We start from the raw sequence: 19,106 nt of genomic DNA on the forward strand, positions 1-19,106 counted from the left end.
AACATATAACCCTAAATTTCCACTTTTCTGTCACCAACTACTGCTTTTTAATAATTTTATAATATTTTATCCCGCTCGATAACATCAATTATTATCACTTCGTAAGTTATGCGCAACGGCTGTGCAACGGTACGCGATTAGTCATTAAAAAATTAATGAAAAACGTAATCGAATCCACCATTTCAAATGGCAACTTTCGAGGTGAAAATATATTAATACCACGAATACCTATTATACACACAGATGTGCCAATACAATTTAAGCGTATTAAATTTCCGATTAGATTGGCATTTGCAATGGCATATAGTCAATATACCCAGTGGCTTAGATTTGAGCACACCATGTTTTTTATATGGACAATTATACGTTGCGTGCTCTTGGGTGGGTAAACCATCAAGTTTGTTTGGATTAGCTAAAGACGGGCTAACAAAAAATATTGTTCACGCTGTAGCATTAAGAGATTAATATTATATAATGAATTAATGATCTAAACAATTATTACTTAAAATAAATTTAAAAAATTAATGTTTGGTGTTTTGTTATTTTTATATTCCCTCATCGTTCACAGCGCTCCATGCCTTTTTCACTCATATACCTTCATTACACACTTCCAATTAGTTAGTTATTTTTTTTACACTAGAAATTCTCTAGAAATTATTTACATGGCAAATCAACGTTTACAACAAAGAGAGAGCTATAGACATATTCCAAAAAATAATATCTTTTGTGGCGTATTTTGAGTGGGGATGAGAAGTGGGCCTATTGAGGAATATTCATGGTTATAAAGTTTTGTCCTACATACGATGGGATCAGTGAAGTCAGTGTACTAGGAGGATACACTGTTGAAGGTAGGAAGAGAAGTTCTGTCGCACCCAACATACTCACCAGTCATAGCGCCTGGATTACTCTCGCATTGTTATAGCATTTTTTTAAAATAAATACCTAAAATATTTAGTATGTTGTTTAATAGAACAATGGCGAAAACTAAAGAAAATAAACCACGTAATTCATGACCAATTGAATAAACACTTGACCCACAGAGTAATACAGACAAATCATTCAGAAGTTTTATTTATTTCTACATTCTATGCTATGAATAGCGCAGTTATTTACTATGAAGCTCCATTATCCTGTCTTTCATGATAGGTCATCAAAGTTCAATGTTGCTAGTGGCAGAAGCTATATCGATAGCTCAAAATGTAACCATCAAATGGCACTGTAAATATTAATATTTTTGAAATGCATAAAATATTATTTTAAAACTTTTAGATAGTGTTTATGTTTTTGTGTGTTTTTACATTTTTTATTTCCTACCTTGAAGGTATTTTTGCTGTTGAATATATTTTATACACATAGCATTTTGGTCAAACAAATTAGTACCATAGAGTAGATATTAAGAGTGTGAATTTATTTTGATTTATAAAGCTAAATATTTCGAATATTATATGTCTTATCTAATTGAAATATAATTTCTATTAACTTCGTTTCGCCGATTTTTGGTCACGAGTGATTTGAGACAGTATTTAGAGAGAGTTCACTTTATTATATAAATGTTTAAATTTGGTTGAGGATAATTAAGAATATTAGTACATTAGGATAATAAAAATAACGATTAAGATGCATTATAAACATTTAAATACATTTTTCAATTTACTTTTCGTTTGGTGTCAGTAGATGAACTTTATAAAATAAACATGGTTAAGTTAACATAGTAACATTAAAGGTGTTAAGAACTATCAAGTGTAAAACATTGATTGAACAGTAGTTCCCTGTTGAGTATTGAGAAACGTTTAATTTGAATAATAAAAGCATATCATGACAAAAGACCTGATAAAAATGTAGATTGTTCAAATAAAATTATTCTCCTAAAGAATTTGATACTCATGATCTATAAATAATGTTTAACGTGTTAATATAATTTATCTATAGGAAGCTTTTAAGGTTTTTTAAATAAAATTGTAAAAAAAATCCACTGAAACATCCATTAAGATACTTAAATGATAAAACTAGAAACGAACATTTCGAGATGGTCTTACAAGTAGTTTGCAAACAAAAAGATGTCTAATTAATGCTACTCGTAGGATTTAATTTTAATAGAAACTCTTAAGGAAAATGAGACGCTTTACTGAAAAGGGCTTCCTTTATTGGGTCTTAAGTGTTTAAAAAGTGCTCCCATAGCAGCTCCGTTGCAAAGCAGATTTTTCTTATTAGGGTAAAGCTCAGTAAGTGTTGTCTTATCTTTAATTAAAAGTTACTACTTTTTCTTAAGCCTTATTGTTTCTATCACTTTTTTATTTGTTTTTTTTTTTGGAGTATAGTTAAGAAAATTTGTTAAATAAACATAAGCTGGCACGTATGAATATTTTAAGTAAATTACTACTTACTTTATTTCTATTAGTATCTATATATTATTATAAATATATACTGACTGAAAGTTTGTGTTTTCGTTGATTATGTTTACAACTCACCCAGTGTAAAACCAAAAAACTGTATTCTTTAAAACGTTGTTAATCGTTTTTATAGCGTGCAATTTAAAAGTTGGAATCGGGATTGTGGTAAATCCAAACGATCAGTCAAGGGAGTTTGTCAATTTCTGGATAAGTTAACTCTGAAATAGTATGGAGAGCTTTCTTAATTATAAATATGTATACTGTTCAAAATTTTGCAACACAGCACTACGATAACAGAGCCGACATGAAGCGAATTGATATATAATTGATGCCGGAAATTAATTTTGTAAATTTTTGCGATCTCTGTTTTCGTGAACTCAAAGATTAGTATTTGGTTGTTTCTGACATACAAGAGAGATGAGATTATACTTACAAAATAGAGAAAAATGGCGTAGTCGGTATTGGTAGTTAACGAGTACCCTTAGCCAGAGAACGCAGAAGGATGTCACATGTTACGGTCTTAGGTTATGGGTGAGATAAAGTTCAAAATATAATTTATTGTTGCCATGGAATGGGACATTTAACTGCTAGATTTAGCTGCTCTATAGATTTCAATCTTAAGCATATCAGCAATGCATAATTGAGCAATTCTGAGTCTAGAGGAAAATGTTGCTGAACTCCAGTGTGGATAAATGATTTACTTTGAGTCTTAAACATTCATGAACGATTTTCCATAGCGATAACGAGCTCGGAAGACTAAACTCGAAAATTAATTTCCTCTTAAATCTTTCAAGAGAGGTGGATATTTTTACAAACTGAAAATGGAATGTGTGGTGCGCGTTAGCTCATTAAACTGTCCTTGAGGAAGATTTTGCACCTGTCAGATAATTATATGTTCGGAACATGATGTTTTTCGGAGAGTGAGCTTCTGAATTATGTAATAGCTATTATAATTTGTCGAATGGTAATTGTAGAGTCCCATAAATTCGGGTGGCAAAACAATGCTTAAATTAGTTATCATAGAGAGTTATTAGACATTCATAACTGAGATGTTTTTGGTGTCCAATTAAGATTGGGTTGCATGGTTTCCCATTTTCCAGGTTTTTACCGAGTTTTTGGCGGCGCGACTACCTCTTCCTTTGTCTTTTGGATCAAGAGAGATATACGCTCGTGTGCTGGATCTATTTTGACTAAATTGTATAGTTCCATGGGAAAGTCTGCAAAGTTTGATAAGAGGTTGCTTCTTCAATTTGAATTCAATGATATCCAATAATGAAGATTTTTGAATCTGGGAACGTGACCAAATTCTAGTAATCTATTTTGATATAAATCCCAGTTAGCCGTTCTTTTTATTGATTTGAATGGCATGCTTTAGTGTCACTTTGGATATACTCTCAAGATGTCATCTGTTCTCACTAATTCGGATTCCTTCATGACTGGCTCACAACTCGCCTCTGGCAACACAACCTGTCAAATACTTTTATTTAGCTTCCAAGTTATAAAAGACATCCCAAGCAGTAAGCAGGTGGACACAGTCTGCTCAATGGTCTGACATTGGCTGGTGACATTGCTGTGACATGACAGTGGCATCAAAATTCATTGATTTGGGCTTCGAATTGCTTCCTCATCTACCGTATTCTCCAGCCCCCAGCGACTATTTCCTGTTCTCAGGTCTCAAAATAATTCTCGCTGGGAGGAAATTTTCGTCGAATGAAGAGGTGATCCCCAAAATTGAGGCCTAGCTAAGTTGAAGGGTCCCTATAATCAGTGTATGACTCTTGAACTGAATTACGTTGAATAAAAAAACTAATTTTGCCAAAAAAAATGTGTTTTACTATGGTAGGCCGGGGACATTATCCGGGGAGCCGCAGATGATAGGGAGGTCAGACAGTAAAAATATGTTATTATATAAGAGCTCTTAATTAAAAGACACCGTTTTTTTGTAACTTTGTTTATAGATAAACCTTGTAACTGCTTGATTGACTACGTGTTTATCACTAGACTGTGACTATCCCTAAACTGAATAAAATCTTGAAAACAAGTTCTACAATATGCCGTAAATATATTTATTAAAACATGGAATATTAATCGAAAAAATGTAGTGACTTGGTAGAGAATTAATATAATTGAATCTAATTGCCGTCATATCATTCTTATTGAAGCAAGCAAAAATATAAAAGAGCAAAATTGAAACCAAAAGAAAATACATTTATACTTTAATTGGTTTCTAATTAAAAACAATCCTCTATAGTTACTGCTAATAAGATCTTAGTTTTTCTCAATGAATAGAAAACTCCAATGTAATAGGAAAGAAGCGATCTCGGAAAATAATTAGTTGTTTAGTATAAATAAAAAGGTTTTCACTGAAAATAAAAAGTCTACGAAACTTTCATTTGCCGTACTAAGAAAAGTCCCAATTGTTATACAGTACTAGGAAAATACAGGTAATTTTTTTTGGTATTTTGGACCTAATTAAACAGTCTTACCAGTTATAATGCCTCTCGTTTTTCGGAAATATCCAATTAAAAAAATAATCTTAACTGCGAGTGTGGAACTTCGTTCCATTATAAAAGTTAATTTTTAAATTATATTTTATACTCTGCTTTTTACCAGTGAGGGATTATTTCTACTGGAGCTACTACTTAACGTCACTCCTGACCATGATCCTTGATGTTGTTCAAGTTTACCAACTAAAGATATAACCAAATGACAGACAATTCCAGAAAATATTCGGTCTTACACCGGACGGTTATTGACACGACTTTGATGGTTATTTGTCGTTTTACGCTGTTGCCTAGGAACATTCACAAATATAATCACAAAGAAAGCAGTGATTTAACTTTATAGGCAATTTTGGAAAAATACTTTACCAAGTCCAATATCTAGATGTAACTACTTTGAACTTATGACTTACTTTAATCGCTATGCTAAGAGCCGCGAATGCATTTGATTGGTTTATTTCGTTTCTATGGTGCGCTTGTTTTTATTTTGCAATCATTATCTGAATTCAGAAGTAAATAACGGAGCTTTTTGCATTTGTCTACGTTCTCGTGAATAAATTATAATCAAAATTAGTTCCTTATAAGGCATATTCCTTCTAAGAAGTGTAACCAGGTATACAGAAAGCTAAAAAATTAGATATAATTTCCTCTCAAGAGGCTTCAGTTTCTTGATTTAAAAAAGTCATGTCAAATATTAAGCACGTGTGGTGGCTATTTTGGAAAACAACATTTTTGAACAAATGAAAAGAAAACATGTTGGAGAGAAGTGGAACAATGTCAAAAATATGAAGGTAGCTGAATGTGACTACACTAAAAGCATATTTGTACCGCAAAGTCATACAACATTTTAACAGTGTTAAGTACCATCTTGTATATAAGTATCCAAATCAATATGTTGTGACATAAGACTACCAGACCTACTAAATTTCCAACTTGTTTTTAAGCAACACAGTTAGAATTTTTGTTTTGGGTCTGTTAGAAATCATGGAGTCAAAATAATGCATGCCTCAACAACTATGTAAAAAAAGTTCGGTTATGCATCATAAAGTTATTTAATTAGGCAAATGACAATAAACGTAAACCATTGTCATTAATTCTCCATAACCAAAGTTTTCTAAAACATATTCCCGTCTAATTCTAGCTGAGTCTGTGTGTCCTTTCCAGAATAGATCAGTTGCTGCAATAGAATTAAAAGCTTCGTGAAATTGGTGGTAGTAGCCGTCTTTAACCATATCTGAGTTGTTGAGTTTGTAGCAGTAGCAATGGATGCTATATTTGTTCTAACTGTGTCATGAATCATGAGAGCAGCTACGCTATCTGATTTAGACTGAAAAGCAATGAAAATAGAAGCCGTTTTTTTATTGGCCATTAAGCTGACACCCGCTGATCGCTGGTCACGTCATTAATGTAAAAGAAGATGGTCATCGGTGTACATTTCAGTCCGACATGGTGTACAGTTTGTTCATCCCGTGCTCCAATGTGAAGCCTTCTGACCGACAATAGAAAATTTTGTGAGCTATTGTTTTGTAATTTTTGCTAGGTATTCTTAAGAACCAATTTTTTCAACAATTTGGTGGCTATGTCCAGGTTTAACATTAACATCGAATTGGAAAGCACCTAAAGCGAGCAATTTTGCAGCCATTGCCATATATTTCTATTTTTGGAAGTAAAAAAGCAAAATATGACTGTCAGGAGATTTTAAAATCTCAATTTTTTAAAAGCTGTAACTATTATATGGAATCATTGAATAAGTATTATTAAAAAAATGAGACTTTAATGGCATCTACTATGAAAAACCGAAATTACTTTTCCCTAACCTTATATTTGGTTATAAAACCTCTGTAATTTTACTTTGTGACATCCTCGAAATATAGAAAAAATTAAGTTACTGTTGCAATCTCGAGAAATTTTATTCCAAACCTTTCAATTATTTGAAAAAGTCCGAATGAAAAAAGGGTAAGGCGACAGAAATAACAATTTTTCACTTAAAGTTGTGGTCGCAGAAGAAGTAGTAGAAGTAATAGTTTCATTACTAGGGTGACAAAAAATCGCTAGAATCAGTAAACTAAAGTAGGAAATATTCTAACATCTAGATTACCCGTCAGATTTAGCTACGTCTATCTTCCGGCTTTTCTTCTTAAAAGCAACACCAACATAATCCTTTACTATAGTAATGATATTTGGATGAAAACACTGCAATATAAAGTCCATTTTAGTACTAAATTAGCTTTGTAATTCCGTTCCTAGGAATTTCTGACTCATTATCGCAAATCTATTGAACAACTTAATAATTATTGAAGGCCCTAATTATTTTCAATATTAAAATATCAAAATATCCCCTGACTCAATTATATTAGAAAGAAATAAAGGCATTTCCTTGCATTCGGTAAATAACTGCCAATGCCTTCGTTATATCAACAAGGAAAAAAAGTTGCAGTATAAAATACTGGATTAGCAGAATAGAAAGGAAACCAGAAAAATTATTAGTCACTTAAGAACAGTAAAATGTTTTCATTAAGGATAAGAAAACAGACCATCAACCTCTTCCTTGCTGTAATAAGAAAAACTCGAATTGTAATATAATGCTAAGATAAGGCTTTTTTAAATACTTAAGATCCAATTAAGGAGCGTCGCCCAGCAAAGTGTCCCATTTTCCTCCGGGTTTCCTATTGAAATTGATTCTTAAGACCTTAGCGTTAATTAGACCTCTTTCTCTTTCTATCTAAAATTCTTAAGGTCTTAAATATTTTTACAGTTTTCTCTACAGAATTACTATTAAATACCACTTTAATTATTTAATTTTCATTTTATTCTGGATATATCTTATAGATAACTTATATTGCTAAATCATTAATATTAACCAACACAACATGAAGTGGAATAAACAATGTTTGTTTATCATACTGTTTATGTTAAATAGTAGTAAATTAATGTAATTTTTATTTAGGTTTCGGGTTACTGTAGGTTCAATTAATATTGCGTTAACTATCTGATTCAAACACTTATTACAATGAGACGTTAAAAAGTATTGAAAGATTTAGTCACTGTAAATGGCATATGAGATTATCACTATAATCCTGAATTATTATAGATTGGGGTAAATCTGATATTTTGGCTTCAAAGTCAATTATGGTATAAATATTAATGAAAAATTAAGCAACTATTGCATTGAGATGCGCAAGAAATATTGTTATTTATTGAAAGTATTACGCAAAACCAGAGAAAATATTATTAATATTTCTGCTTTTTTATCATTATTTCAATCAATACTAACTTAAACATTTACTAATTTAAGAATAAGTAATAGCTTCAAAAATATTAAGTCTAGTTAATAGAAATCCATTAAAATCCATAAGTTCGGTTGGTTTACACGAGATGGCATTTCAAAACTGACATTTTGTACTAAAGAAACTTCTCTCATAGGCTTGTTTCGTGTATGATTCAATTGTGAGTTATATTGATGTGAATGACTCAATTTTGTTTAAAAACATATAAAATATGGATACCAGCCAAGAGAAACTGCGCTATATTATACAGCTTTTTTTCACCGAAGGTGATGGCAACCCAGACAGCTTATCAGCACATTATCATGTGGATAGAGTTTATGGTATTTAGGCAGTAAAAGTCAACCAAATTCAAAATTGGTTTCGTCAATTCTGTTCAGATAATTTCTCCGTCAAAGATCCATCAAGCTCTAGAATGCCAATTACTGAAAATGTAGATATTATAGTAGAAATGGTTCAATCCTATCACCCTATAAATACTGTCTATATTGCCCAGAAATGAACACGTATAAAAAACTGTTTGAAAACATTTTGAAAGATTTGAAACAAAAATTATGTGTGTCATACGAGTTAAACCAATAAAACCTCTGGTTAAATTTTCGATCTCTGAGCTACAGCTAAATTGCAACCCATCTCTGGAGATGATGGTCAATGGCAGTGAAAATTAGTGCGCCACCAAGCCGGCTTATTTGATTCTTAAAATATCGTTCCACAGATAATAAAAAATAGTTTTGCAGTGGGTTTGTTGGGATTGGTAAGGAATTATATACTATAAGCTGCTCCCATACGGCCAAACTCTAAGCTGGAACGTGTAGAATGAACAGTTGACCGTCTAAAGGAAACAATCGCCCAAATGTCAAAATCCAAATGTCGCATTGTCAAACAATATATATCTATAGCGCTTCGCCAAAGGCTCTAGGATATTGAATGGGACATTCTTATGCATCTACTTGATAGTCCGAATCTGGCATCATGTTATTATCATCTACTCCTGCTCATGGCGTCATATGCTGCCGAAAATATTAACTTAAATGAATCTATTGAAATATGGGCAAACGCTTTTAAGGGAAAGGCATAATGGAATTACATCCAAAATGTCAATACGCTATCAAACAAAACGGCACATATGTGACCCAAAATCGAATCATTCTAAATTACCTATTATTTTATATTATGAAATTCAGACCTATAAATACAATTCTATATTTTGTATTAAGAATATCAGAAGCCTCATTATCACCATCAAGTTATAACAAGATATTGAAAAATGTATCTGCTTTTGAAATAAAATAGCTTTGTTAATTCTTTATATTCTTCACCATTTTTTCTCGCAACTACCATATATAATATGAAGTACTTTTCTGTTCACTTTCTACTACTCTAATTAATTTAGTTCTAAGTTGATAATTGTATTTTTATTTGAAAAGGCCAATTTGAAGACAAAACTATTTGTAGAATATGTTAATTGCTCGTTCAACAAACATTGTGCAAATCATTACAATATTTGTCTTTGGTTATTACATTTTATCCGTCACGTATTCGAGGCCATAAAATTCTTCATTTTCACGCTCTTCTTTACAGAAGTAACGGTTAAGTCACTAACTGAAAATACCAGTCTTTCGAGAACGAAGAAGGTCGAGAACTTTTCATTTCATTTCTATGCCATTCCATTCAGTAGTTCCTATTTTTTTGGAATCATTATTTATCATTTGTAATATTTATGTAACACCAATTATATGTTTATAACATCAATTAAACATATACAATAATTAAAATCCCAAAATAAATACATAATCATAATAAATACATAACAACAAATAATCCCAAAAATTAGGAACTACTTTCATCATACAGTATGCCAAAATTCATACAGTTAATGTTTGTTTAATAGATTTTTAAAGAAAATGTATAAAAGTGGGAAAAAATCCTTCCATTGATCATTTGGTGTCCATGATATTTCGTAAAAAATACATACTTGTTTTTTGTTAATAAAACAATCACACGAAGAACATACATGCTAAAGAAGAGCAGGGAGACTCCAAATATACAAGTATATTTTTTATTGATTTCATTTATTACGTTTCAGTATGCAAATTATTTGAATTAATGTCTCGATCTCAAAAATAAAAGTTTGGTAGTTAAATTAGTTCAGTTTCTTCATGTATGCTTCAGTTATTTGTAGTTTCCAACAGGACAAACGCTATTAAAAAAAAATCCTATTAATCTTACAGTAACGATTACGTATATTTGTAATAATATATAATTGAATCTACGACAAACTAATAATATACAGGCCAAGTAGGAGCAGTGGTTAAGGCAACAGGACGACCCTGTTACAGTTGCGATTGTCGCGGGTTCGAATCTCATGAAGTATGGAAATATTTTATGTTTGTGATTATAATTTCAAATGTTTCTAAGTAACAGTATAAAATCCGACAAGGAGTAACAATCCCAGTCACGCCAGTAACCAAACTAGTTAAGACCGAATATTCTCTTTGATGGTCTTTATTTTCATATTTTGATTTAGTGGCTGGCCAGTCGGTAGGCTTAATGCTGAGGTCCGTGGCTCGAAGTCCACCTGATGCAGTAGCTTCAGTCTAGATGAACACTGGTTGTTAAAAATTAGACTTATATAAAATATAATAAATTAATAAAAGCAATTTTATAAGATTATGTTATTTGAAAACCTCTTTATTTTTAACCGGTACTGTATATAATCAACCCAACCGTACATAAAAGCAAATAATGATATTCTTTTTAATCTCTGTTTCAGACTAACTAAGTCAAAGCATACGAGTCTAAAAATAAACCTTTAGTGCTTCCATTTCCCCGGACAAATATTGTTCTTCGCGCACATTATCCGGCAAGATAAAATTTATTCAGTTCTGTAATGAATTTCATTACGACAACGCACAATGGGAAGTTGCGCCCTTCTGCAATCAAGAAAAGCGACTATTGTCTGACGAAAACAAAACCGCGCTGACCCTGATGCTAGCGTAACGTTAGAAATGCGACTAAAGTTAGTTTGGCTGGCGAGCAAAGATATGACCGCAAACGTTCACAGATAACGGCCACTCTGACTAATTAGACGACCTCTCACAATGGGGGTCCAGATTTTTTTCTCTCTTCTGTACGTTTCCACAGTCGGCGACCACCACAAGGGACGGAATAGAGGGGATCGGTTTTGGTCTGGTCGACCGTAACAACCAGACGATACTATTTAAATCACGATTTCGATCGTTGAGTACCTTTACTTTATATAACAGCATTTTGGATATCAATTCATAGCACCATATTTCCGTTTTGATTCTTCTTCTAAATATATTATTCCAAATTTTTGAAGTTGTTACTAGATTTATTAATTAATAGTGATGGTAATTAATAAGCTGAAAAAATCAAAAAAGAATGTATCAGTGAGAAATATATTTACTTTAACTTCAGTAGGGGCGTAGATGATATACATAATAATATGAGCATCATGCAGTAATGTATGTCTTCTTGCAAGTTGGCAATACTGATTCCGTGTAAGTAATGGGACGCGTAAGGATTGTCCAGTTTACCTGTAAATCATGTAGGTTATATTTCAATATATTGTACACTTTTTTCAGCCGTTAACATAAGGGAACTGTAATCTATAGTATAATAAATAGAAAATTCAATAGGCGTCTCTGGAGAAAATTTTGCTTTGCCCAAAATGCAGATGGAGTTATATCGGCCATTCAAGTAATTTGATTGGTCAATTTAAATCTCCATTATAGTCATATGTAAGAGAAATATTTGCTCTAATAAAATTAGGCACGTTTGGCAATATATATATATATATATATATATATATCGTTTTTCGTTACTCTCGCTAAAACTCGAGAACGGTTGGACCGATTTGAATAATTCTGATCTTGAATTATTTGTGGAAGTCCAGGAAAGGCTTAAAATGTGAATAAATATGAAAATGCTCGAAATTAAATAAAAACAATAATTTTTCTTTGATGTCCAAGATCGAATCCGGCAATCTGCGTGCGGGAGAACTTTTTTAACTTAATCACTGATCCTGTGATAATGACATTTCAAATAATGTGCTCTTTTGTTTGTTGATTTTTTGTGATAGTGACACGTTACTGCTAAGTGCGCGAGAACTTTTTTCACTTTGATTAATTACAATTTACGATACCGAGGAGAAGACGACCTGACTTAGGTCGTCGCAGACAATCAAATGTACGAAGAGCTCACGTGCTAACCGCACTGATGACTAGAGAGAGACAGATAGATAGGCTTAGAATGCAACGAGTTCGTGCACATCAAACAAAAAACAGCAAGCACGACATAATGAAATTGAGCGATTCCGCTCCTGCAATCCTGGAACGGGCTGCATTCCATTATGATGCGGCAATAGATTATTGTGCCGACAAATCGGTAACAATTGGGGAAATGACAATAATTCAATAAATGCTGCAAGGCGTTAAAATACAATGGTGAATCTACTGGATTATGTTGTGCTGGAGGCAAAGTAAAATTGTCACAATTGGGCCCACCACCACATCCTTTACGCTCCTTAGTTTCTGGGATTGGAAATTATTCTAAGCACTTCTTGGCCAACATTCAGAAATACAACATCTGTTTCCAGATATAATATAATATAATATATAATAATATAATGTAATTTATATAAAAAAATTATATATATATATATATATATATATATATATATATATATATATATATATATATATATATAGTCTTCTTTTTACCAACGAGGGTTTATCTGGACTGGACCTGGTTCGTGGGCTCCGAACCACGGTCCTCTCGCCCTAACGGCCTCTCGGTCAAAACCTAACGACTGGCGAGTGACCAACTTAGAAATCATCCTCAAAGACATCCAGTCTTACCCAGGCCGGTTACAGGCGTGACTGGGTTCATTTCCCTTGTCGGATTTTGCACTCTTTCCTAGGACAATCACAAATATGAAACAAATCACACCGTCCTGTCGCCTTTACCACTGCGCCAGCCAAGCCGGCTATTTCATTTTTTGTTATATTCGCCACTATTCGATTTATAATTATTAATATATTGTCTCCCAGCTATTCCAAATTTCCTCCACCTCTCCACTTTCTACTCCAAATATTATCCCTTTCTCCTATCTCTAAATTATTTGCTGCATCTGCTCCAATTCGTCCACTTGTTTCTCGATTGTCAGTAGATCATCATCATCATTGATTCGTCATCTTTACTTTATAGTTCCTTTATTAGCGTAGGATTTTTCCTCTTCCATATTTATCAATATTTTTCGTTCTTATTATGGCCAAAATTAATACATTAATAATACTGCTAGAATATTGGGTATAGTTTGATTCAGTCAAAATAATAAGTTACAGGTCATATACAATTTCGAAGTGAAGTAAGTTGAACAACATTATGAGCAACTTTTTTGGAAAACTTATTGTTTTTAATTGTTTGCATCTAGCATCTAGAAGAACTCATCAGACCTTTCTTAATCTTCGCAATAATTCTCTTTAACTGTCAGATAATCCTTGTGTTTATCTCAAGAAATTATCGAATGATTCGTATTTCCACATCGGTTTTTAAATTTGCTTATGCGACAGAAAATTATATATAAATTATTATATTAAACTATATATTTTGTGATGTCAGACGAAGATGTACGAATTCTTGTCTGTATAAAATGTGAGATAGGAAAAAACGGAGATAAATGCTTGGAGCAGTTAATTTTAAATGTCTTTATATTCTCCAATGGTAGTATAAGCGAGACAGAGATGTATATATAATCATTCACGTGATAACTTTAAAAAAGAAAAGGAAAAAAATACTGATTTCTATTATCATGTAATAAATAATATAATTTTAAAGGAAGTAGGATGACTTTTATACTCAATGTTCAGGGGTTGTGTAAAAAGGAGTAGAATAATAACACCACAAATGTTTTATCGTGTTTTAATATATTAATTGCTATTTTTAAATAACATAGCATAATAAATATAAATAGTACAATACAACTTAAATAAAACCTAAAAACTAAAGATTTTCAATAACCATAACTACTAAATAAAATGTAAACCTAATCATTAAAAAATCTAATCCATGATGAACCAAAAAATGATCGTACAATAACTACCAAACCCTTTTTAAATAAAAGTTTTATTTATTTTTGAACGGAAATATTTTTAAATTACTGTGAATATTATCATGTTCAACTTTTCTCCCGTGAGGCGATTTCTTCGATCGTTAATTATTTGCCCAGATTTTGAAAAAACTCGTTCCCAGGGGACAGATGCTGCGTGTATAGAGGAATATTTTACGTGTAACCGATATAATTCAGGTAGTTTCATTTTATGGGTTTTCCAAAAATCCAGTGGGTTTTCTAAACGCCCAATGAAAGGATTTTCCAAATACTTGTAAATCTGTAAAGTTGCTGCAGTATTTGGAGTAATTACTTCTTTCATTCTAGCCATTTTTTTATCAAAATATCTCCAGATGTCAATACATTCTTGGTCAATAGTTTTGTCTTGAATTTCGAGTTGTGGAACTATATTTGTATTTTTTGAAGTTAGAATGGAAGATACCTCTTCTGTGATAACTTTTTGTATCGCCTCAGCAATATTTGCAATACAAAATCCTGCTTTTTTCCCGCATATCGTATTAATTTCTAAAAGTGCCAGTATTTTATTGATATAATAGACAATTTTGTCATTTTTTCCCCATTCACTTGTTAAAATCCTGGATTTGATGGAATGTTGCAGTCCTCTTATTAACCGTAAGACATAGTTGGGATTTCTTTCACCAGATAACTCGGTGGTCATTATTTCAATGGGCTTTAGGAGATGAACACATTCTATTAAGATAGTCCATTCGTTAACAAATAAAAACTGTGGTGCTCTTCTTAATAGCCAACAAAATATATTGTTGAATATTAAAGTAGAGTTTTCCTATCAGAAAAATGTATTTATTACAAATATTTAATATACTTTATTCGCCTCTTTACGGTTAATATTTTTAAAAGAAATTTAACAACTGCTACTGTAAAAAAATCTTCAAATCTTTTGGATCTATGCAATTTCTGAAACCTTTCTAACCTAATTTTAGTTTTCAAGATTTTGGGAAAACAGTTTCGACAAACAAGACGCTTGGGCAAAAATCGTGAAAGTTTATCAAAAAAGTATTACCTATTATACCAGTCTAAAGTATTACCTATTATGCCAGTCAAAAGTATCTTACTAATTATCATTTACAATTTAATTTTTTTTGCACTCGAAAACTAGCGTTCCAAAATGCTGTTATATTAATTTACAATATATAGTTATTCACAAGCAAACTACAAAAAAAAAACATAAACCCACAAATATTAGAAATAAATCTATATAAACATAAATTCGGCGCATTACTTTCAAGGTCGCGGCTAGGACGGAAGGCCAGAATGTTGTAAATCACTCGAATGAACTAGTAGAACCGAAAATAGTAACTAAAAGTAAACGACTGAAACAGTCGATAGTACATAGTTATAAAATCAGTCGGACCGAAAATAGCGACTGAAATAGTCGATAGTAAAATGTAGCCTATTACTGAACAGTCGTTTGTTCCCAACACTAATTTTCTTATACATTCTTATACATTACAATAATTTTTAATTTTTAATGTGCTCCTTCCAAAGAAAACTTTCTTTTAAAATAATTTCAAGATATTTGTTTGCTTATGGAATGAGGCTATAATTAATTATGATTGTGTGTACATTTTTATTACATGTAAACTCAATAAGTACCTAGTTGTTTTCCTCAACTCTTATTTTCTACATATCGGTCCAATTATTTATATTGTCACTGGCTTATTGTAATTTTATAAAAATGCGGCGATATATAATTATAAACTGAAAATATAATTAGGTAACATATAAATGTAACCCTGATTTTAAATAAAAAGGACAAAATAACACAATATATTAATGATTTTGAATACACAAGACAAGAACAATCCTGTAGAAAATATATTACCTTATTTATTAATATAATCTAATTATTATTAGTTATAACAATTATATAAATATTAAAACGTTTATTTTTAGATATCTCGTAGGTTTTCAAGATTCTCAACATTACTTAAGCTTTTGCTTTAATATTTGATAAAATTTCATCTATTCGTAATTTAATACGATTATGCATAATCATGTTATAGAAATGAAGGAAAATACGTCATAAATAAAATATTTATGAAAATAAAACTCAAATACAGAAAGATCGGTTTTGTTCTCTTCTTGCGGGATTGTCTTCTTAAAATAATAGATGGCATCAGCGTGGGTGTTGGCATAGTGATAAAATATAATAGAGGAAGGGGCAAGAAACCCAAAGAGAAGAAATAAGGGTATAAGCTTGTTTCACGTCATATTCAGAAAAATGCTCTAACGGTTTATATTCTCTACTAATATATTATCCATAATTTAATCCCTAATTATTAATGTTTTATTTATTTAAATAGAACACTCTTTGAATATAATACATAAATAATTTACTGATCATTAGTATTTAATATCGAATTATTTATTGGTTATTATACCTTGTCCACGCTTAATAAAGTTGTTTGCCTCGTTTTGAATTGATAATGAATCCAAACAATTTTCATATTAAAATAGACCCAATTATCAGTTTAGTTGAAAACACATTTTGTGACTATTTGCCAATTTACAATGATTATATTCAGTAAATATAATTGAATGCTAGTTAGTGGATAGTTTTAATGAGGTAGATTTTAAAACATGTAATTTGTTCTTGAACATTTTCGGATTTAATTTTTCGAACTTAATTTGAATTGATTTTAATTGATTTGCACATGTACTACATTAAGTGTCTATAAAATTTAAATTAAAATATGGACATGGAGGAAACATATTTTATTCCGATTATATCAAATTTTTACCGAAGATTATTGATTAAACAAATGAAACAATGTCTACCAAATACGGTGGGTAACTATAGGACCCAGAAGTTTTCAAAAAACTGTAAAAAATTGTTAGGGGTATTGGGACTGCTGTTGCGCTTGAAACCGTAAGATTTTAATTTTTAAGTAATTAAATTTTTATTCGTAATCAACATTTGAAACTATTTGACTATTAGATATATTTTATTACGTAAAAAATAAAACTATTTGATTTACGGTTCCAAATAAGTTATGAAATTTGAAAGGTTTAAACCCTTCACAATTAATTTTGTTTTATGGAAAAAAAGTGGTGAAGGACGATACATAGCGATATTTCCTATTCAAATCTATCTTATATATAAAAATGAATCGCAAAATATGTTCCTAAGCGCATAACTCAACAACGCCTGGACCAATTTGGCCAAATCTTTTTTTAAAATGTTCGTTGAAGTTCAGGGATGGTTTTTACGGCGCGAAAAATTAGAATTATTGCTGGAAAAACCCTAAAAATAGCCCTTTTTGTTTGAATTTGTTTCGTGTATCAGTTGACAATTCATCTGTCATCTGTCAAAAGTCATTTTTTATTTGTTTAAAATTTAATTCAAATTTTAAATAAATAAAACAATTCGTACGGCTTAAAAGGATTTGAGTTCAAGTCATATCAAATTTAAAAAAAAAAGTTGTCTGTTACAGATGACTTTTGACAGATGACAGATGAATTGTCAAGTGATACACGAAACAAATTCGTATATCGTGTTTTGTGCAGAGTGTTTAGTTAGTTAGTGTTTGTTTAGTTCGTGATTAGTGAAAAAATAATTTATATTTGATATGCCTCCTATAAGACGAAGCAATTTAGGTAGAAGAACCAGAAATGCTATAAACCAAGCTAATTACCGATCTAATCGTACTGCACAAGAACGTGACGACGGAAATGAACGTGAAAGAATTCGGATATCACAAACGCGTGAAGCGCGAGCGCGACATTCAACTAATAATCGCGCAAGTTTGAATCCAGCTGCTTTCAGTTACGATGTGTCAATTGACTACAGTAACTACCAATGTGTTGTTATTGGTTCTATGAACTTGGTTTGCTCACACTGTAAGGCATTAAAATACAAAAACGAAGCCAATGGATTGTGTTGCGCAAATGGTAAAGTGAAATTGATACAATTGGATCCACCACCAGAACCATTGTACTCATTGGTTTCAGGAATAGGAACAGATTCTATACACTTTTTGACACATATTCAACAATATAACAATTGCTTTCAAATGACTTCATTTGGGGCAACAAATGCAGTTCGGGAAAATTTTATGCCAACTTTCAAGGTATGTATTATACCAGTTACTCATAATTATTTTAGCGAACAAAATTTTCTGTCACCAAAGTTAAGATGTGTTACTAATCTTCAATTTCTTAATCATTACGAAATATATCACTTAGTCATCATATTATATGGTGATTCAGTTTCAGTGACACTTTTATTATATTTTATATTTGATAGATATTAGTTAAAACTAAATATATACTTTTTAAGATCAAATCTTATTTAAGTTTGATCATTGACAATCCATTAATTTATACCACACCATAATATTTTTTTTATTTACAGATACAAGGGCAAATATATCACAGAGCAGGTTCACTGTTACCAGTGTCAGATAGCGACAACAAATTCCTGCAAATTTATTTTATGGGCAATTCACCACAAGAAATTGATCTGCGTTGTGCACATAACAATTTAGTAAAAAGGTCTATTGTAGAACAATTACAAACTTTATTTCATCAACACAATCAATTGATTATATTGTTTAAAACTGCCCTGGATCTGATGCCATCCGATAATCACAAAATTGTAATCAGAGCTGATAAAACACCTGCAGGTCAACATACAAGACGTTTTAATGCACCAACTATTGATGAAGTTGCTATCGTTGTAGTTGGAGAAAACTTGGAATCCCGTGATATTTTTTACATCGTCGGAATTTTCAATTACAACCTATAAAGGAAACAC

General features: G+C 31.3%; 2 protein-coding genes across 2 annotated transcripts in view; one reads left to right on the plus strand and one right to left on the minus strand.

Annotated features, from left to right (window-relative positions):
- Window positions 1–19,106, minus strand: part of LOC143190135 (potassium channel subfamily K member 18) — a 447,462-nt gene that overhangs the window by 388,891 nt on the left and 39,465 nt on the right. The window lies entirely within an intron of this gene.
- On the plus strand, window positions 17,763–19,097 carry LOC143199742 (uncharacterized). Its single transcript, XM_076409756.1, has 3 exons — window positions 17,763–18,241; window positions 18,302–18,420; window positions 18,705–19,097. The coding sequence occupies exons 1-3, from the start codon at window positions 17,920–17,922 to the stop codon at window positions 19,095–19,097; spliced, it is 834 nt and encodes a 277-aa protein (XP_076265871.1). The 5' UTR covers window positions 17,763–17,919.

This window comes from Rhynchophorus ferrugineus, unplaced genomic scaffold (assembly GCF_030347505.1).
Source record: "Rhynchophorus ferrugineus isolate W39M unplaced genomic scaffold, kcgeb_rfMv2 rfM1, whole genome shotgun sequence".
Taxonomy (NCBI): Eukaryota; Metazoa; Arthropoda; class Insecta; order Coleoptera; family Curculionidae; genus Rhynchophorus; species Rhynchophorus ferrugineus.